The sequence below is a fragment of the Lagenorhynchus albirostris genome, chromosome 11 (assembly GCF_949774975.1).
Source record: "Lagenorhynchus albirostris chromosome 11, mLagAlb1.1, whole genome shotgun sequence".
NCBI lineage: Eukaryota > Metazoa > Chordata > Mammalia > Artiodactyla > Delphinidae > Lagenorhynchus > Lagenorhynchus albirostris.
Window position 1 is genome coordinate 51,488,170 of NC_083105.1, and position 16,413 is coordinate 51,504,582.

The 16,413-nt window shown below is 40.4% G+C and overlaps 1 protein-coding gene across 7 annotated transcripts in view; it reads right to left on the bottom strand.

Moving 5' to 3' along the window:
- LEMD3 (LEM domain containing 3) overlaps positions 1-14,137 on the bottom strand; it is an 85,285-nt gene extending 71,148 nt beyond the window's left edge. For all 7 annotated transcript variants that reach the window (XR_009543391.1, XR_009543390.1, XM_060165544.1 and 4 more), the window contains exon 1: positions 12,562-14,137. Coding sequence is in view for 5 of the 7 variants with exons in the window: in XM_060165544.1 (XP_060021527.1) it covers positions 12,562-14,119 (1,558 nt within the window). In the remaining 2 variants the exon portion in view is untranslated. The remainder of the gene's footprint in view (positions 1-12,561) is intronic.
- Between the last annotated feature and the right edge of the window lie 2,276 nt (positions 14,138-16,413).

Below are 16,413 nucleotides of genomic sequence, written 5' to 3' on the forward strand. Positions count from 1 at the left end.
TGTACCTCTTAATCCTCCACCTCTACATTGCCCCTCTTCCCTTTCCTCTCTCCATGGTAACCATTAGTTTGTTCACTATAACTGTGAGTCTGCTTTTTTCTTATATTCACTAGTTTGTTGTGTTTTTTAGAATCCACATATAAGTAATATCATAGAGTATTTGTCTTTCTCTGACTTATTTCACTTAGCATAATACCCTCCAAGTCCATTCATGTTGTTGCAAATGTCAAAATTTCATTACTGTTTATGGCTGAGTAGTATTCCATTGTATATATACATATATGCCACATCCTCTTTATCCATTTATCTGTTGATGGACACTTAGGTTGCTTATCTTGGCAATTGTAAATAATGCTGCTGTGAACATTAGAGTGCATGTATCTTTTTGAATTAGTGTTTTTAAAATAGGATATGGTTTTAAATAGGCTTCTATGGGCTAGCCTGGGAACTTAGAAACAGTGTAGTTAGATATGTTCCAAGTTCAAACAACTATTTTACACATGATCTGGAAGACAACCATTCAAAAATTAAGGACTGTCCATTTTTTTTCTTTTAGAAGTAAACAGCTTGTCTTTGTAAGCAAACATTGTCTATGAATCTAAACGTAATTCAAAGAAATTACTCAAATTCATTAATGTTGCTAAGTATAAATCTATCATAAAATAACACCATGCAAAAGAACTGAGATAATTTTTATAATTCAAAGAGCATGATGAATAAGATCATCCCAAAATCTTTCTCAAAGTGAGGTACTGAAACCTTTAAAAATTTTTTTACTACAACAAAAGTTTTATTAGTCATCCTGTTTTCATTTTTCTCAATAGTAGCTGACTTTTCCCTTATCTCCCAAAAGAGTCATGTGCCAGAATCAAAAGGTCATCCCTCCCTCCTACATTTCTACTTTGAAGAGCTATACAAAGCAGTTTACAACAGGACATGATGAAAAGAATATAAAGGAATATTCCCAATTAGAAATATAAGTAAGAATTTAGGGGATACCTCTTCCACTTTAACCTAAAAATGCTCTGTATTTATATTTTAAAATAAGGACTAATTAAATCAAAAGTCACTGCAGTGAATCAAAAATAACTGAGCAGTGGAAGAACTAAATCTCATTCACCAACCTGCTTTAGGTAAGTGGCCATGCTTTAAAACAGTGCAACACAATGAAAAGGACAAGAATTTTGGGGTCAGACTTGGTTTTAAATCCCTGCTCTCCTACAGACTACCTGTTTGACCTTAGACCTTAAACAAATTAACATCTCTTATACATCACTGTATTTATAACATGAGAAGAGTAAAATCTGCATCATGGAGTTATTATAAAGATTAACTGAAAATATTATAGAGAACACAATGCAAGGCACATTGTAAGATTCAAAAATTAGCAGCTGTTAGATCTCATTAAACCAACAATATAACTCCATAACTCAGGGCAGTCTAGAGCTGCGCTATCCTATATAGTAGCCACTAGCCACATGTGGCCATTGAGCACTTGAAATTTAGCTAGTCTGATTTGAGACAGGCTGTAGGTATAAAATAGAATGTTAATACAAAAAAAGAATGTAAAATATCTCAATAATTTTTAAACTGATTATGTTGAAATGATAATATTCTAGATTACCAGATTAAGTAAAATCTATTATTAAAGTTAACTTCACCTGTTTCTTTTTACATTTTAATATGGCTACTGGAAAAACTAAAATTACACATGTGGTTTATATTTCTATTAGACAGCTCTGGTCTGAAACCACATCTTTTATCTAGGAGACTGAAGACCCTAATGTACTTTAAATTCCTTATAATTTAATTAGCATGACTTTAATGTTTATCAACTTCATTTTATTATTTCATCCCCCCAATTTCTTGATTACCCCCATTCAATCTATTGCCTATTCATGGGGACACACCTCACCTTCCCACTTTACCAATAACAGTACTCATGGTATCTTACAAACTGGATGAAGAACAGCAACGTGACAGGCCATTCTTCTCTACCAGCTGCAAGTACTGTCTGTCCTTCAGATAATGTTAACAGAAGACTCATCCATATTCCTAAGAAATGTTTTTCTGTCTCAAATTCACTACTATATTTTGGATTAAAGCAATGTATCCCATCTCTGTCTTTCCTATCAGCAAGTCTACCTTCTAGCAGTCCAGGAGGCTAAAATCTAGTTTCGAATTGTGCTTCATAATCTATTACATTAATATAACTGCAAAGACAGAAAATTCTTTTTCAGCACCTAGAGATAAGGCACTAACTAGGTAATGTAAAAAGATGATTCCTTTTATCTGCTCAGACAACCTGAGAGAAAGTTTAAAAAAATACTGATAAGAACTATAAATTTAACCAATTCTTCCATTACTTATTAACATTACCGACAGGACATGTCATAGTGCTGAACACGTGCTGCTTAAATTAAACTACTATAGCTGGGAAATTCTAACTTACAGCATTAAAAATATACATTTATACATCACTTCTAATTTCTCCAAAGCATTTCTGTAGACATTATCACATCAGTTCCCTACAAAAGTCACTGGCTGGAAGAGCTGATTTTACTATTCCCTCATTTGACAGATGCAAAAACCAAAGCCCAGAGGTCACAAGCGATTTACCTGCCCAAATAAAGTTAGTAGGTGAGAAAAGATACATAAGAAAACCTACGGCTTCCCAGTGGCTAAGACTGTGGACCCTTAGTCAGATCATGGGTTCAAATGCTGGCTTTAAAACTTAGTAGCTGTGGGATCTTAAGACAAGTCACACCTAACCCTATTCCCTCTATATTTCAGTTTTCTCATGGAGATAATATTAATAGTTTCCCTCATGGAAATTAATATAAAGGTGCTCACACATAGAAAGTTCTCAATAAATGTTTTTATCATTTAAGGCTTTAGAATCTAAAAGAAGGGACATTTAAAGGTGACTTTCTTATATTAAAAAAACAAAGTAAGTCTTTTGTCATAAGCATAAGAACATTTCTAGAACATCTTAAACCACAATCATAAACATTTCAAATTGATAATATTTTCATTTTTGACAAATTCATTCTTCATGTCTCTTCCTTTTTTACTCTTAAATTACTTCTAAAATCCTGTAAGAAATGAAACTATTTCTTTTGTAGTAAAGTTTATCATAGGGCATACCCAAATTTGCAGAAACTAATTTTTAAAGTCATGTTTCTGGAGTCACAATGTACAAGTCTGAAACAATGTTGCACAGTAAGCAAATCTCAGTTCTGAAGGCTAGCTAGTGCATTTTAGGAAAAAGAAGAGAATGGGGGGGTTGGGAGGGGGAGGGAGGCAGTGTGCTGGGGAAAGAGTATCCCTCCTACAATTCTAAAAAGTATATACTCGTCTTCCGGTATCACATAGTAGGCACTCAATAAATAATTTATGAGTGAGTAAATGGATGAATGAACAGGAGAACTAAATCAAGCAAGAAAGCATTTGTGTTACTGTAGTAGGTGTCCTTCTAAACCCAGAAGTCATTACCAAAGTTAACCAAGGTTCTAAGCCATAGCCCAGGGACTGGAAGAAACAAATATTCTAAGATTTCCTCTTGCTAATTGATTTCAATGACCCTCTTTATATGTGTTTAAAAAATTATACCTAGGTTGACATGTATACACTGATGTGTATGAAATGGATGACTAATAAGAAAAAATAAATAAAAAAATAAATGAACATTAAAAAAAAATTATACCTAGGTGAATTCCTACAGAGCAAAAGCTTCCTTTATAAGTATAAAGTGCTTTCAGGAATTAGCCACAATCAGCAAATACCTTTTGTACATATATACACAAATAAAAGGGGTCTCTAACTGCAAAACAAAATTGATGTACTATGTGTTAAAATGCCCACTGCTCCTAAAGGATTTTCTTCCATTCATGTATATTCAGGACAGGAGACCAACTGTTGGTATATACTTAATCACTTATCACTCAACTTGCAGTTTTGCACCCAGCCTTATTTTAACTTTTTTTTTGCGGTATGCGGGCCTCTCACTGTTGTGGCCTCTCCTGTTGCGGAGCACAGGCTCCAGACGTGCAGGCCCAGCGGCCATGGGTCACGGGCCCAGCCGCTCCGCAGCATGTGGGATCTTCCCAGACCAGGGCACGAACCCGTGTCCCCTGCATCAGCAGGCGGGCTCTCAACCACTGTGCCACCAGGGAAGCCCCTGCATGTTCAACTCTTTTTTAAAAATTATTTTTGACAGTGATGCTAATAAAGAATATTAATTAGATCAAATTTTACGTATTTTTTTTAACTATCACTTGTGATTCAGGTTAAAACATGCATTATTAAAACAGCAAAATCCAAATATACTGCTACTGGTTCACTTTAAAATCTGTTAAAAATAAATTCTGAGTATGAAAGCCAAAATATAAAGTTATGAGAAAATAAAAAAAATAAAGTTATGAGACAATACATGTTATAATTTCTACAATTAGTATTGTGCTGGATTCCCAAATTAAATAGTAGCAATTTTTAGTGTATAATAAATTAATACAGGATTAGAATAAAGATATACCATTAGTAATATGCTTTTCGTAAGGAAGTTACTACTACTTGCTTACCATATATTTTACAGATTTCCAAAAGTTTAAGGTATACTTCATTATTTATTTACTTATTTAATTTTTGGCTGCGTCGGATCTTCGTTGCTGCACACAGGCTTTCTCTGGTTGCGGCGAGCAGGGGCTACTCTTTATTGCAGTGCGCACACTTCTCACTGTGGTGGCTTCTCTTGTTGCAGCACATGGGCTCTAGGCTCACGGGCTTCAGTAGTTGCGGCACGTGGGCTCAGTAGTTGTGGCTCGTGGGCTCTAGAGCACAGGCTCAGTAGTTGTGGCGCACGGGCTTAGTTGCTCCGCAGCATGTGGGATCTTCCCAGACCAGGGCTCAAACCCATGTCCCCTGCATTGGCAGGAGGATTCTTAACCACTGCGCCACCAGGGAAGTCCAAGGTATACTTCATTTTTATACTCTTATAATCTAAATATCTCTTTGCACTGATGTTATAACCTCTTTGCTCTGAGGTTCCTTTTATTTAAATAAAATATTTTTCAGATAGGTAAATATACAGAATGATTAGTGAGCGAGGAGAAGCTATTTTAAAACTTCATAACTCTACTGAGGAATCATAAAAATATCTAATTTTTTAAAACATCCCTGAAATTAAAGAATGCTTCATTCCCGTTGAAACAAATATACGCATAGGGAAAATACATTCAAAGCTTTTTTAAAAGGTGCAAAAAAAGGGAGAATAAATGTACTAAAAGATTTTTACATCTTGAAAATGAACAATGGAAAACCTAAGTTTTAAAGTGGTAATGCAGGGGACTCCCCTGGTGGTCCAGTGGTTAAGACTCTGTGCTTCCAACGCAGGGGGTGTGGGTTCGATCCCTGGTCAGGGAACACCACGTGGCCAAAAAAAATAAAAATAAAATAATTTAAAAAAATTTTTTTAAAAAGTGGTAATGCAAATCAGAGGACCACTATCCCCACCAGTTTTGAGACTATGCAAATCTTTTAAAAATTAGAAATAGTATCATATGCCTTATAGTTTTACATATTATATAATTTGTATTATATTATAGCAGACTGCCCTCCTCATATATCAATGAATTAATTATTCTAAAACCTTATAGAAGGATAAACAGTTCCACATGATTCCTAATCGTCAAGTGAGTACAAATTTGTACTTTCTTGTACTAATGTTGTTAGGTTTCAAAGATTATCCTTGGCACTTCTAGGATTTCATGCATTAAGCAGCTTCACCCATCCATATCTTTCATAATTTCCTAGATAATAATAATAGTGGAGAACATACACAGAGCCCTTATGTACTTGCACATATTAAAAGGCAACCTAGCAGGGTGGTTAAGTGCCACTATCTGAGTCCAAATACTGCCTCTGCACTCATGACCCTAGGCAAGTTATGTAACTTCTCTGTGTCTCAGTTTCTTTACCTATAAAATGGGATAAATACCTGCCTCATGAAGATTACTTGACAATTATAATTGTTTAGGCTCAGTGCCTGGCACAAAGTGCTACGTAAGGGTTAGCTGCTGTTATTATTATTCCTATGTGTCATGTGCTGAGTCGAGTTCTTTACATGCATTATTTCATTTAATTCTCACTTAACTCTATTTTACAGATGAGAATATTGAGGTTTACAGGGGTTCAGCAACTTGCCTTTAATAAAAAAGCTAACAAGAGGAAGGGCCCAAATTCAAACCCAGGTTGCCTCTTTAATGATCCAAGCCCTGATATCTATGCCAATGTTTCAAACTAGGCTCCATGAATACACTCATAGGGAACTTACAAGTTTTCACTCTGATGATTTTTATTTTAAATTACGCTAGAGATGTTTCAGATGAAAGACATTTTTACATAGTAGATTTTAATTTCTCGAATCATCAGACTGGGATATGCAATCCCCTGGTATTCCCAGGAATATTCTCAGAGGTCTAAGAATTTTTTTGTTCTTACAAAGTAGTCAACTTCTCACTCAGCTTTCATTCTTCAAGAATGAGGGCAACAACTACTTTTCAAAATCCTTATGCCCATTTCATTACAATTCAAAGTTTTGACCTTTTGGCTAGTCTAACTACTTGAAAAAGTAAAACTGTAATTTTTAAAAAACTATGGTATCTTTTGCAGCACTCAGTCTTGTCTTTAAGAACAAAACACCCACACAAAAAGAAGAAACAAATATTAAAAAGGTACCTATTCCTTTAGTAAACAGTACTTTACTTTCACATTAAGCATCAGTCTCTCATCTTTAATCCAATTATATAATTACCATAGCCTACAGAATATTGCTACTTGAATAACTCAAAAAATAAGCCCCAAATAAACTCATTTTCTCTATGCCGTCTTCCCCGCAAAAAGATCCCTTTTCAACATCTCTAATTCCTGTCAATGGTATTACCGTTCTCTCAGTCATCCAGGCTCATGACCCTGTGGTCAAGAGAGAGAAATGAAAGAGCCTGTGCTCTTTTTCAGTGTACTCAATTCCTCCTGTAGAAACATTACCTCAAGGAGCTGTAATCTATCTGGCACAGTGGACATACACAATTATAAACATGAAATAAATGCTATGAAGGATGCATAAGATCTTCTTTGAGTAGAGAATCATGGGCCAAACTCTAGGGTAAAGAGGATAGGGAGACAGAGAAGACATCCAGAGGTGAGACTTTTTTTTTTTTTAAGATGTTGGGGGTAATTAATTTTTGCTGTGTTGGGTCTTCGCTTCTGTGCGAGGGCTTTCTCTAGTTGTGGCAAGCAGGGGCCACTCTTCATCGCATTGCGCGGACCTCTCACTATTGCAGCCTCTCTTCCTGCGGAGCACAGGCTCCAGACGCGCAGGCTCAGTAGTTGTGGCTCATGGGCCTAGTTGCTCCACGGCATGTGGGATCCTCCCAGACCAGGGCTCGAACCCGTGTCCCCTGCATTAGCAGGCAGATTCTCAACCACTGCGCCACCAGGGAAGCCCCAGAGGTGAGACTTTTAAGAATGAATAGCAGTTAATAGAGAGAAAGAAACAACCTGCACATGCACAAAGGCACAAAAATCTCAGTGACATATTCAGTGAACACCAGGAAGTGTTCCAGAAAGTTCCAGTTTTCTAGAAAGTAAAGTGTGATAACAGGGACTGCTAAGAAATGAAGCTAGAAAGAGCAGGCATACTTAGATCATGAACAGTTTAGCCAAGGAGTTTACATTCTATCCAATGAGTAAGGGAAAGCCACTGAGTAATTTTAAGCATGAAGGAATTACTGCATTCTTATTTTAGAAATATTGCTCTGACACTAAAAAACAGACAGGAAGAGCTACAGCCGAGAAGCACGGACAACTGTTAGAAGACTGCTAAATCAGTTCAGGCAAAAGACTAGCCTAGAGCAGTGGGGAATGGAGAGAAATAGATTGAGTCAAAAGATAGGTAGCAGGTAAAACTACAGGATTTGGTAACAAGATAGACTGTGGTTTGAGGTTTGGTAGGAAGATGGAGGAAAGGAAGGAATCAAGGCAAATTCAAGGTTTTTAGCTTGAGCTCTGGGTGGATGGAACTGCCATTAACTAAAACAGGGAACAAAACAGGAGAAACAAGGTAAAAGTAAGTAAAGCTGATGAGTACAGATGGTGTTAGTACTTCTGGTACATCCAGAAGAAATTGTCTAATAAATGGTTAAGTCTAGAACCCAAGAGAGAAAAATTTAAGATGAAAATATAAAATTGGGAGGTATTAGCCAGTAGAGTGGATGAAACTGCCTAGGAAAACTGTACGAAAGGATAAGAGTTCCAGAGACCACCAATATTTAAAACACAGGCAGACAAATAAATGAAAAGTAGAAGAGAGTGGTGATACAGAAGTTTGGAAAGGAGAGAGTTTCACGAAGAAGGGAATTGTCAATGTATTGAATGTATAAAAGAGGTGAAGAGAAGAACTTTAAAGCTTCTCTCGGTTGGCAATTGAGTAACTGGTGACAGAGAGGTTACAGAGGAATGGATGGTTAAAAAAAAAAGCTAAACTAGACAGGGGTTGAGTGAATGGCAGGGGAGGAAAGAGTAATCTTGACTGAGATGAGACTAAGAGCTAGAGAACAGAGGGTTAAAGAACATTTTCAAGATGGCAGAGATTTTAGCATTTTTATAGGGCTAGAAAGGGACCAGTGAAATGTGAGATTTAAATTATGCCTTTGTACTTAAACTTACTATAAGAAAAGTTACCCATTATACAATACTAAGTGAAAAAAGAAATTGAAGAATATGTATAGTAGACTGTTACTTAAAATAAAATTCAGACTCTGTTTTATGCCTTTCAAGTTACTATCATTACCTTGTGTTAGCAACTATCTGAAATTCTTATTTGTTTAGTTGCCTATCTTCCCCCCTAGAATGTAAGCTCCATGAGAAGAGAGATTTCATCTGCCTTGTTCTCCACATATTCCTGCTGCTTAAAATAGTGCTTGGCACATAGCAGGCACTCTACTGTTGAATGAAAATGTGTATGTGCACACACACATACATATATATGAATGCATGTATTTACATGAAAAGCATAAAGAAAGTTCTAATTTATTATCTGAACTTATTTATGCCAGGGGTGAGTGTGAGACTAGGAGGAGAGGTAAACAATACTGATTCATTTTTTGCTTCATAGATCTCTATTCAAATTTTCTACAAAAATCATGTCTTTTGTAACTGAAAAACAACTTTTAATAATGATCAGATGAGCCTAAGAAAGTTAATCTATTCTGCCTCTCTATTTTCTTTTGGTGGGTTGTCTTGATCTAATCTGACTGCAGGCTGATCCTTGAGCTGTTTTGGTAGGGCAGTTCAAAGTCAGAATTTTAAACCTTAGAGCTGGAAAGAACGTAGACATCATCTAAGCCAACTCCCTAGTTTTACAGATGAGAAAGCAGACACTCATAGTAATTTAATAAAAGGTAACTTAATTAATAAAATTAGGGTACTGATGAGAAGTTTTTAAAGAACAAATGATTAGGAACTATTTAAAAGGCTAATCTATTATATGCTATACATAATTTAAATGATAACTAATGAAAGCTTACTAAAGCTTATTCTCACATATAACCTACAATCTTCTGGTGAAATTATTACTCAAAGTAAAACTATTTCCTTAAGCACACTATTTGACCAATGAACCCTACAGTTAAGCACTGGGGCTAACCATTATAACATGACAAAGGATTCAGAATACACAAATATAGGGAGTGAAGTTATTCACCGTTAGGTGTGCAAACTAACTGAACTAACAGGCACTTCTTTCTACCAGGATACACAATAGGTCAAGTATATATTACATTTAAGGATTGATCACACTTTGACTCAAATGTCTGTATCAATGTCTACAATGTGTATTTAATAGAATTTAATAAAAATTAAATTTTGAATAGGTAAGTAATACACTACTAAGTATTTAGGGAAATGACTTAACTATTTCTCTTTACATATATACTGTAGTTTCAGGAATACAACAAATTTTATCTAAACTTCTGAATATCACTTTGAACTTGTTTACAAACGATCTCATTTGATCCTCACAACAACCCCCTAGACAGCAGAAATTATTAGTCCCATTTAATTATAAGAATGAGGCTCAGAAGTTAACTTGACTAAGGTCATTTTGACAAGTCCTAGGACCCAGATCCTCTACCTCTTAGCCACTGTTCTTTCCATCACCCAAGCTACCTCATATTTACCATTTATTAAAGGGCAAACCACTTTATAATTTCCTTCCTTCCACAATGGTGGAGGTGCGGAGGGCAGGTACCTAAGCCCTAGCAATCCTATCCCTTTCTATTCCATTTGAAAGTTTGGTACATAAGAAAATATTAGCCATTCACCTTAATAGTGACAAGAAAGATGTGACAAGTCACCTTAGTTGAGAATTGTGCACATCAGTAATTCCTACCAAGTATTCAATTATTTCCTTAATTCTAATAAAAGTATCCTCTTATTTAGAAAGCTCTCTAGGGCTTCCCTGGTGGCGCAGTGGTTGAGAGTCCGCCTGCCGATGCAGGGGACACGGGTTCGTGCCCCGGTCCAGGAAGATCCCACATGCCGCGGGACGGCTGGGCCCGTGAGCCATGGCCACTGGGCCTGCGCGTCCGGAGCCTGTGCTCCACAACGGGAGAGGCCACAACAGTGAGAGGCCCGCGTACCGCAAAAAAAAAAAAAAAAAAAAGCTTCCTATTAGAAAGCTCTCTATAAACAATACCCAAAGTAGTATGGGCTTAATAGTTGAAAAAAATCTGAAACCAAATCTCAGTCCTATCACTCACTAGCTGCTCAACTGTGGGTACATTTCTTAACTTCGAGTCTCACTGTCCTCATCTCTAGAGTGACGATGACACCATCTACCTCTGTGAGTTGTTGAGCAGATTGAGTGATAATATGTGCAAAGCCTTTAGTTCTTAGAAAAGGGCCAGAACACACCAAGTTCTGTTGGAGAAACAAACATGCAGGAAGGCACTGCTCATGGGTAATGTCATTTATGTGAACTTTACTAGTATAACTTCTAGTGTGACCTTACTTCTTGTCTCTCTCCAATATCTGGGGCAGGATACAATATATCACTCTTGCTCCCAGGGTACCAATTTACAGTGCGTGCTGGATTTCAGCCCTTTTCTAAATCCTCTAGTTAAGGAATATCATAATCTATTATTTGACTATCTTAGAATTGGCCATACCAAACCAAAGCTTACACTATTTTCACTCCACTCTTTAAGTCTGCTAACTGCATCATTCACTATTTTGAAATAAAATAAGAGTAAGCCAATTTTATAAATACAAATCATGATACAGCGAATTCATGTTGGGTGAAAAGGGCAGGAATTTTCAGGGGGCAGGGGGAGGGGAGAGGGACCTAACATTGAGAAATTATGTATTCAGCAGTCCATCATGCACTAAATTTACTTTCTCTCTTTTAATCTTCCCAGGCATTATTCTAATCAAGATTAGCATCGTTTTACAGATTTTGCAAGGGAAGCTTAAACCCTGGCTCACTCCCCCTCGCTCAAGGTACTATAACCTACAGGAAGGCTCTTGCTCAACTCAAGGCCTTTCCTCCTCCTCTTGTAATCTCTGCCCAGAATGCTCTCCTGTCTCCTACAAGGCCGTCGCCTTCTCCTGCTTCAGGGCTCACTTCAAATAGTTCCTACTCTCTCTATCTCTAAAGTAGAATACACCAATTACTCCATCCTTCTTTCCTTCATAGAACACAAAGCCATCAGTATTCATCTTCTTCCTGTGTTGAAGGACAGCACAGATGATGCTGGCTTAATGAATGAGTGAACACACCTGCCTACAGACATTTAGCAAGTAAAAGGCAGGGCCTGGAGACCAATCCAGATTAACCTGACTGCAAACCCCTGCAGTTCCCTACCTCTATTTTTTTCCACTGGTGGAAGGGGAGGTGCTTCGGGCTGGGAAATCAATGTAGAGGTATGCCTTCCTACTTTTTTTCTGTATTCATTCACTTTAAAGAAATTACAGAACTACCTACACATATACTTAATACTACAAACCATTTAACCAGAATTTCAAGAGATCTTACATTGCCTTTTAGAACCACAACTCAATTTGGGAAAACAAAAACAAACAAAAAACCCACTGCATTTATGATGCCCCTGAACAATCAAAATACCTCCAAACTGTTGAGTAATTGGATTGGCAACTCCACATATGGTTATTTAAGGCCAAAAGAAAATTTAAGTCACACGTATAAATAAATGCATTTTACTAACAGACTTGCTTGTAATATTTTGTTCTTTTATAAGATGTTCTGAATTTCCCAATACTTCATACAGAAAAATCTTAAAACCAGCCATGGGATTATCATTCTTATCGTGGTAATCATGTTCTTTCTTAAAGAAAGATGATACGAATGCACTCCATCTGTTGTGTTTCACTATTAAACCATGTTCTTGCAGACAGAAGCCACCTCGGGTAAAACGCCCAGTGCGGTGAGAGCCGACCACTAACAACATTCCCTTTGTTGCCTTCCCCACGGGGTTTAATACTTACTGCTGAGTCCTCCATCCTCGGAGACTCCTGTCCCTCTCATTCCTAGGTAAGTCAGTCCCAATATGAGGAAAAATAGGCAGGCAGCAGTTAAGAGAAACATCGACAAGTAGTGGGCACTGAAACCCCCAGTTGGGGACACCTCCTCCCGTTTAAATTGCTGGAGAAGTTCCTCCTCAGGTTCGGAAAGCTTCGGTTTGTTATATGTGTTCTTCAGGTAGGTATGATTGGAGCCCGTATGATTGGAGTGATTGATCCTGAGTGAACCAGAGGCGGCCACCGCCGCACTGGGAGGGAGGCTGTTGGAAAAAATCCTGGGGGAGTCCACGCCGAAGGCCACACCGCCGATATGATTATTGGTTTTAAGAAGGGAGCCTGTGGACGAATCCAAGGTTGAGTCCACGTCCGCGAGCGGTGGCTGCAGGAGAGGGGCCAGTTTCTTAGCGTTAACGCGGTATCTAGGAATGGGGCTGGAGTCCGGGGGATCAAACCCTCCTCCCTGCTCCGCCGCCGCCGCCGCCGACGACGACGACTCTTCGACGTTTCGGCTCCTGTCTAGACTCCCAGCGGCCGCCGCCCTGTCATTCATCGCGATTCCTCCCCCTCCCTGAACTGAGGTCTCCAGTCGGCCGCCGGCCGATTTCGCAGGCAGGGGAGAGAGAGGCTTACTATGGCCCCGCCTGGGCCGATGCCGGGAAAGGGAGTCGTCCTTCAATACCTGTCTGCTGGAGGCCACGTCGTCGTCCTCCTCTTCTTCCGAGTCCGAATAGTTCTCCCGGCAGCTGTAGGGGAGAAGCCGGCTGCCATTCACGGTCCGGCCGGACCACAGCGGCTCCTCGGCCTCCGGGTCCCTATCCTCGCCGTCCTCTCCCTCCTGCTCCCCGTCATCCGCCGCCCCATCTCTCCCCGACGGGCTCTGCAGCTCGGCAGCCGCCGGCCTCCTGGCCCCCCACCACGAGTGGGGCTTCCTCCGCTCGGCCGAGTTGCTGTTAGTCACCTCGCTGGAGGCCAGGGGCGCCGACGTCGGTTTGAGCCCGCGATACTGGAGCGGAGCCCGGTCTTTCCTCCCGCCGCCGCAGCCGCCGCCGCCGCCGCCGCCGCCGGCCTGGTCCCGGGGACTGGCCTCCACGTCCGACTCGTCCGAGCTGAAGCCCAGCAGTACTTTGCTGCCAGCCGTGGGGGCGGCCGAGGCGCCCCCGGGCCCTCCCAAGGGGCTCTCCGGGCCAGAAGCCGAGATCCGGCCCAAGCCTCCAGGAGTCCGTAAGTAGGAGAGGTCGCCTGAGACCTGCCGGACCCCCATCCCCACGGCCGCCGCCGCTGCTGCCGCGGCGGCGACCGTGGCGGTTGCCGTGTTATTGTTATTACTGTTCCGCGTCTTGGTGCTGCGGCCCCCGGACCGGTGCTGCTGCTGCTCTTCCTCTCGAAGCTTCTTCAGCTTCTTGAGGTAGACCGGGCGGGTGCTCTCCGTCACTGGGCCAGGAGACAGGCCGTAACGGCGGAGCTGAGAGAAAAGCTCCTCATCCGAGAGCTGTTGAGGCGCCGAAGCCGTTGCTGCCGCCATTTTCTCTCCAGGGTGTTTTACAAGCTCCGCGCTACCGGAAGTGACGCGCCGCCCTAGACCCTGAACTAGACCGGACTGCGTCGCCCTCCCAGCGCCACTGGCGCCTTGGCCAATGGGAGGCACGGGAGGAGCTCACCTGAGCGGGAAAGGGCCACCTGAGTCGCGCGCGGCAGAGAGTTCTGCGCTTTCACCTCGGGGTGCCAGCGCCTTCTTCCCCTTCCTTTCTGTCACCTTCTCCGGCTGTTCTCCGCCCTGCCCTTCCCAGCGCCTCTCCCGGGAACTGCTTCTTGCCAAACCACACCTTGACCTCTTCTTCCCAGGTTCCTGCCACCGGGCAGTAATATTGAAGGGAAAACTGAAGTTTATGGCAGTGGTTTTCTTTCATCTTGATTACCGCTGCCAAGGGGAGCTTAGAGACTTAAAGAAATCTTGATGGCCAGACGATTGGTAATTTCCCTGACTCCTGGTTCCCTCTTTTCGCTTTGTCTTTCCGACTGACTTACCAAAAAAAAATAAAGTGAGTTACTCTCGCTGCTCATTTGAGAAGCCTCTCCTCTAACATTCCAAGGAAAAGATAGAGTAAACCAGCCCCGATACAGTTTACTTCAAGAGTAATGGCTATTCGTTCCCTAGTTAGTTGTAAGGTATTATCGTTTTTCCTCTTTTAAAATCTGATAACCTTGATAGGTCGTCGTTTTTGGAATTGAAAGAGCCAATCACATTATATGACTGAAAAAAAAGAGAACGTGCCATCCTGCTTATTTCCTTCTTAAGACCTTTTCAACCTATAGTTATTTATTTATTGTTAATATTTTTATGCATTTGTTTTCCTAATTTTTAATTTATTTATTTTCTTATCCCTTTGAACTGTAAGCTTTATGAGCAGAGGAACCTTGCTTCACCCCTTTAGTGCCTGACACTTCAGGCACGTTCAGTAAACGTTTGTTGAACTAATTAATGAATTGCAAATGTAGGATAGTGTGAGATGAATATTTTGACATGGGAGTAGTGACAGATGAAGAGGAGGAACCTTCACACACAGTCAAAAAACAGAAACGATTAAGACCTGGATATCCAACCCCCTCATTTATAGACTAGGAAATGAATCTCAGATGAAATTTTCCCAGTTTGGTAAAGATCGCTTCCCTTTTCCTCCAACACTGGCAGAGCTGACACTTCTTGAATACTTAAACCCTAGCAGCTACATGGCAGCACCTAGCACAATATCTGGCACGCTGTGATAATTTTTGTCAAATAAATTATTTTTCCCTATTACATTATACACATCTGAACGGAAAAATATGTTAGTCAAAAGCATAGATGCTAGCTTTTCAACATCCTGAATCCAACAGCAGAATAATGCTCAGTAACCTGAACTTTTGACTTTTCTTAGCAAAAGCTTGCTGTCTCTTCAAAAATACTCTTACGGAAGTGCCGTCCGGGCACTTCCTTGTCCTTTATCAGAGGACTTTAAAATCTACAAATATTCCTGAATTCTAGGACTGTTAAGTACTTTAAAAAGTGCTTGACATAGAAAATTTTAGCCACTACGATGATAATGACCCCAAATTTATTACCATAATTTTCTGGGTCGGGAATCAAATGATTATAAACGTATTAGACCTGTGTCTCAGGATAGCAGAGGAGTTAAGCTGTGAGTCTGAAGTTAAGCAAAACTGCATGGGGACCCAGCCCTGTCGCTTACTTTCAACATTTGTTCCACACCCTACTGGCTCTCCAGGTAGGAATCATAGAAGTCAGCCTCTGATTTTCAGGAATCTTTTGATATCCTATAAGGATTTGAAGACCATTTATATTTCTGCCTGTGACTTAGGGCAAGTTATTTAATCTTTCTGCGCCTTAGTTTCTGTATAAACAAAAGAGAGATGATGAACCTTCCTCAGAAGGCTTTTTTTTTTTTGCGGTACGCGGGCCTCTCACTGCTGTGGCCTCTCCTGTTGCGGAGACAGCCTCTGGACGCGCAGACTCAGCGGCCATGGCTCACAGGCCTAGCTGCTCGGCGGCACGTGGGATCTTCCCAGACCAGGGCACGAACCCATGTCCCCTGCATCGGCAGGCGGACTCTCAACCACTGCACCACCAGGGAAGCCCCAGAAAGCTATTTTAAGGATTAAATGAGAATATGTCCGCATAATTCTTAGCACCACACCTAACACACAATGTACATTCAAATGTTAGCCAGTAATGTACAGCCAAGCATTGTGTGTGTGTTTGGTAGCATGGCTTGTGAGAGAGAACTCCATGTAACAGCAGTTAAGGAAAATACCACTGCA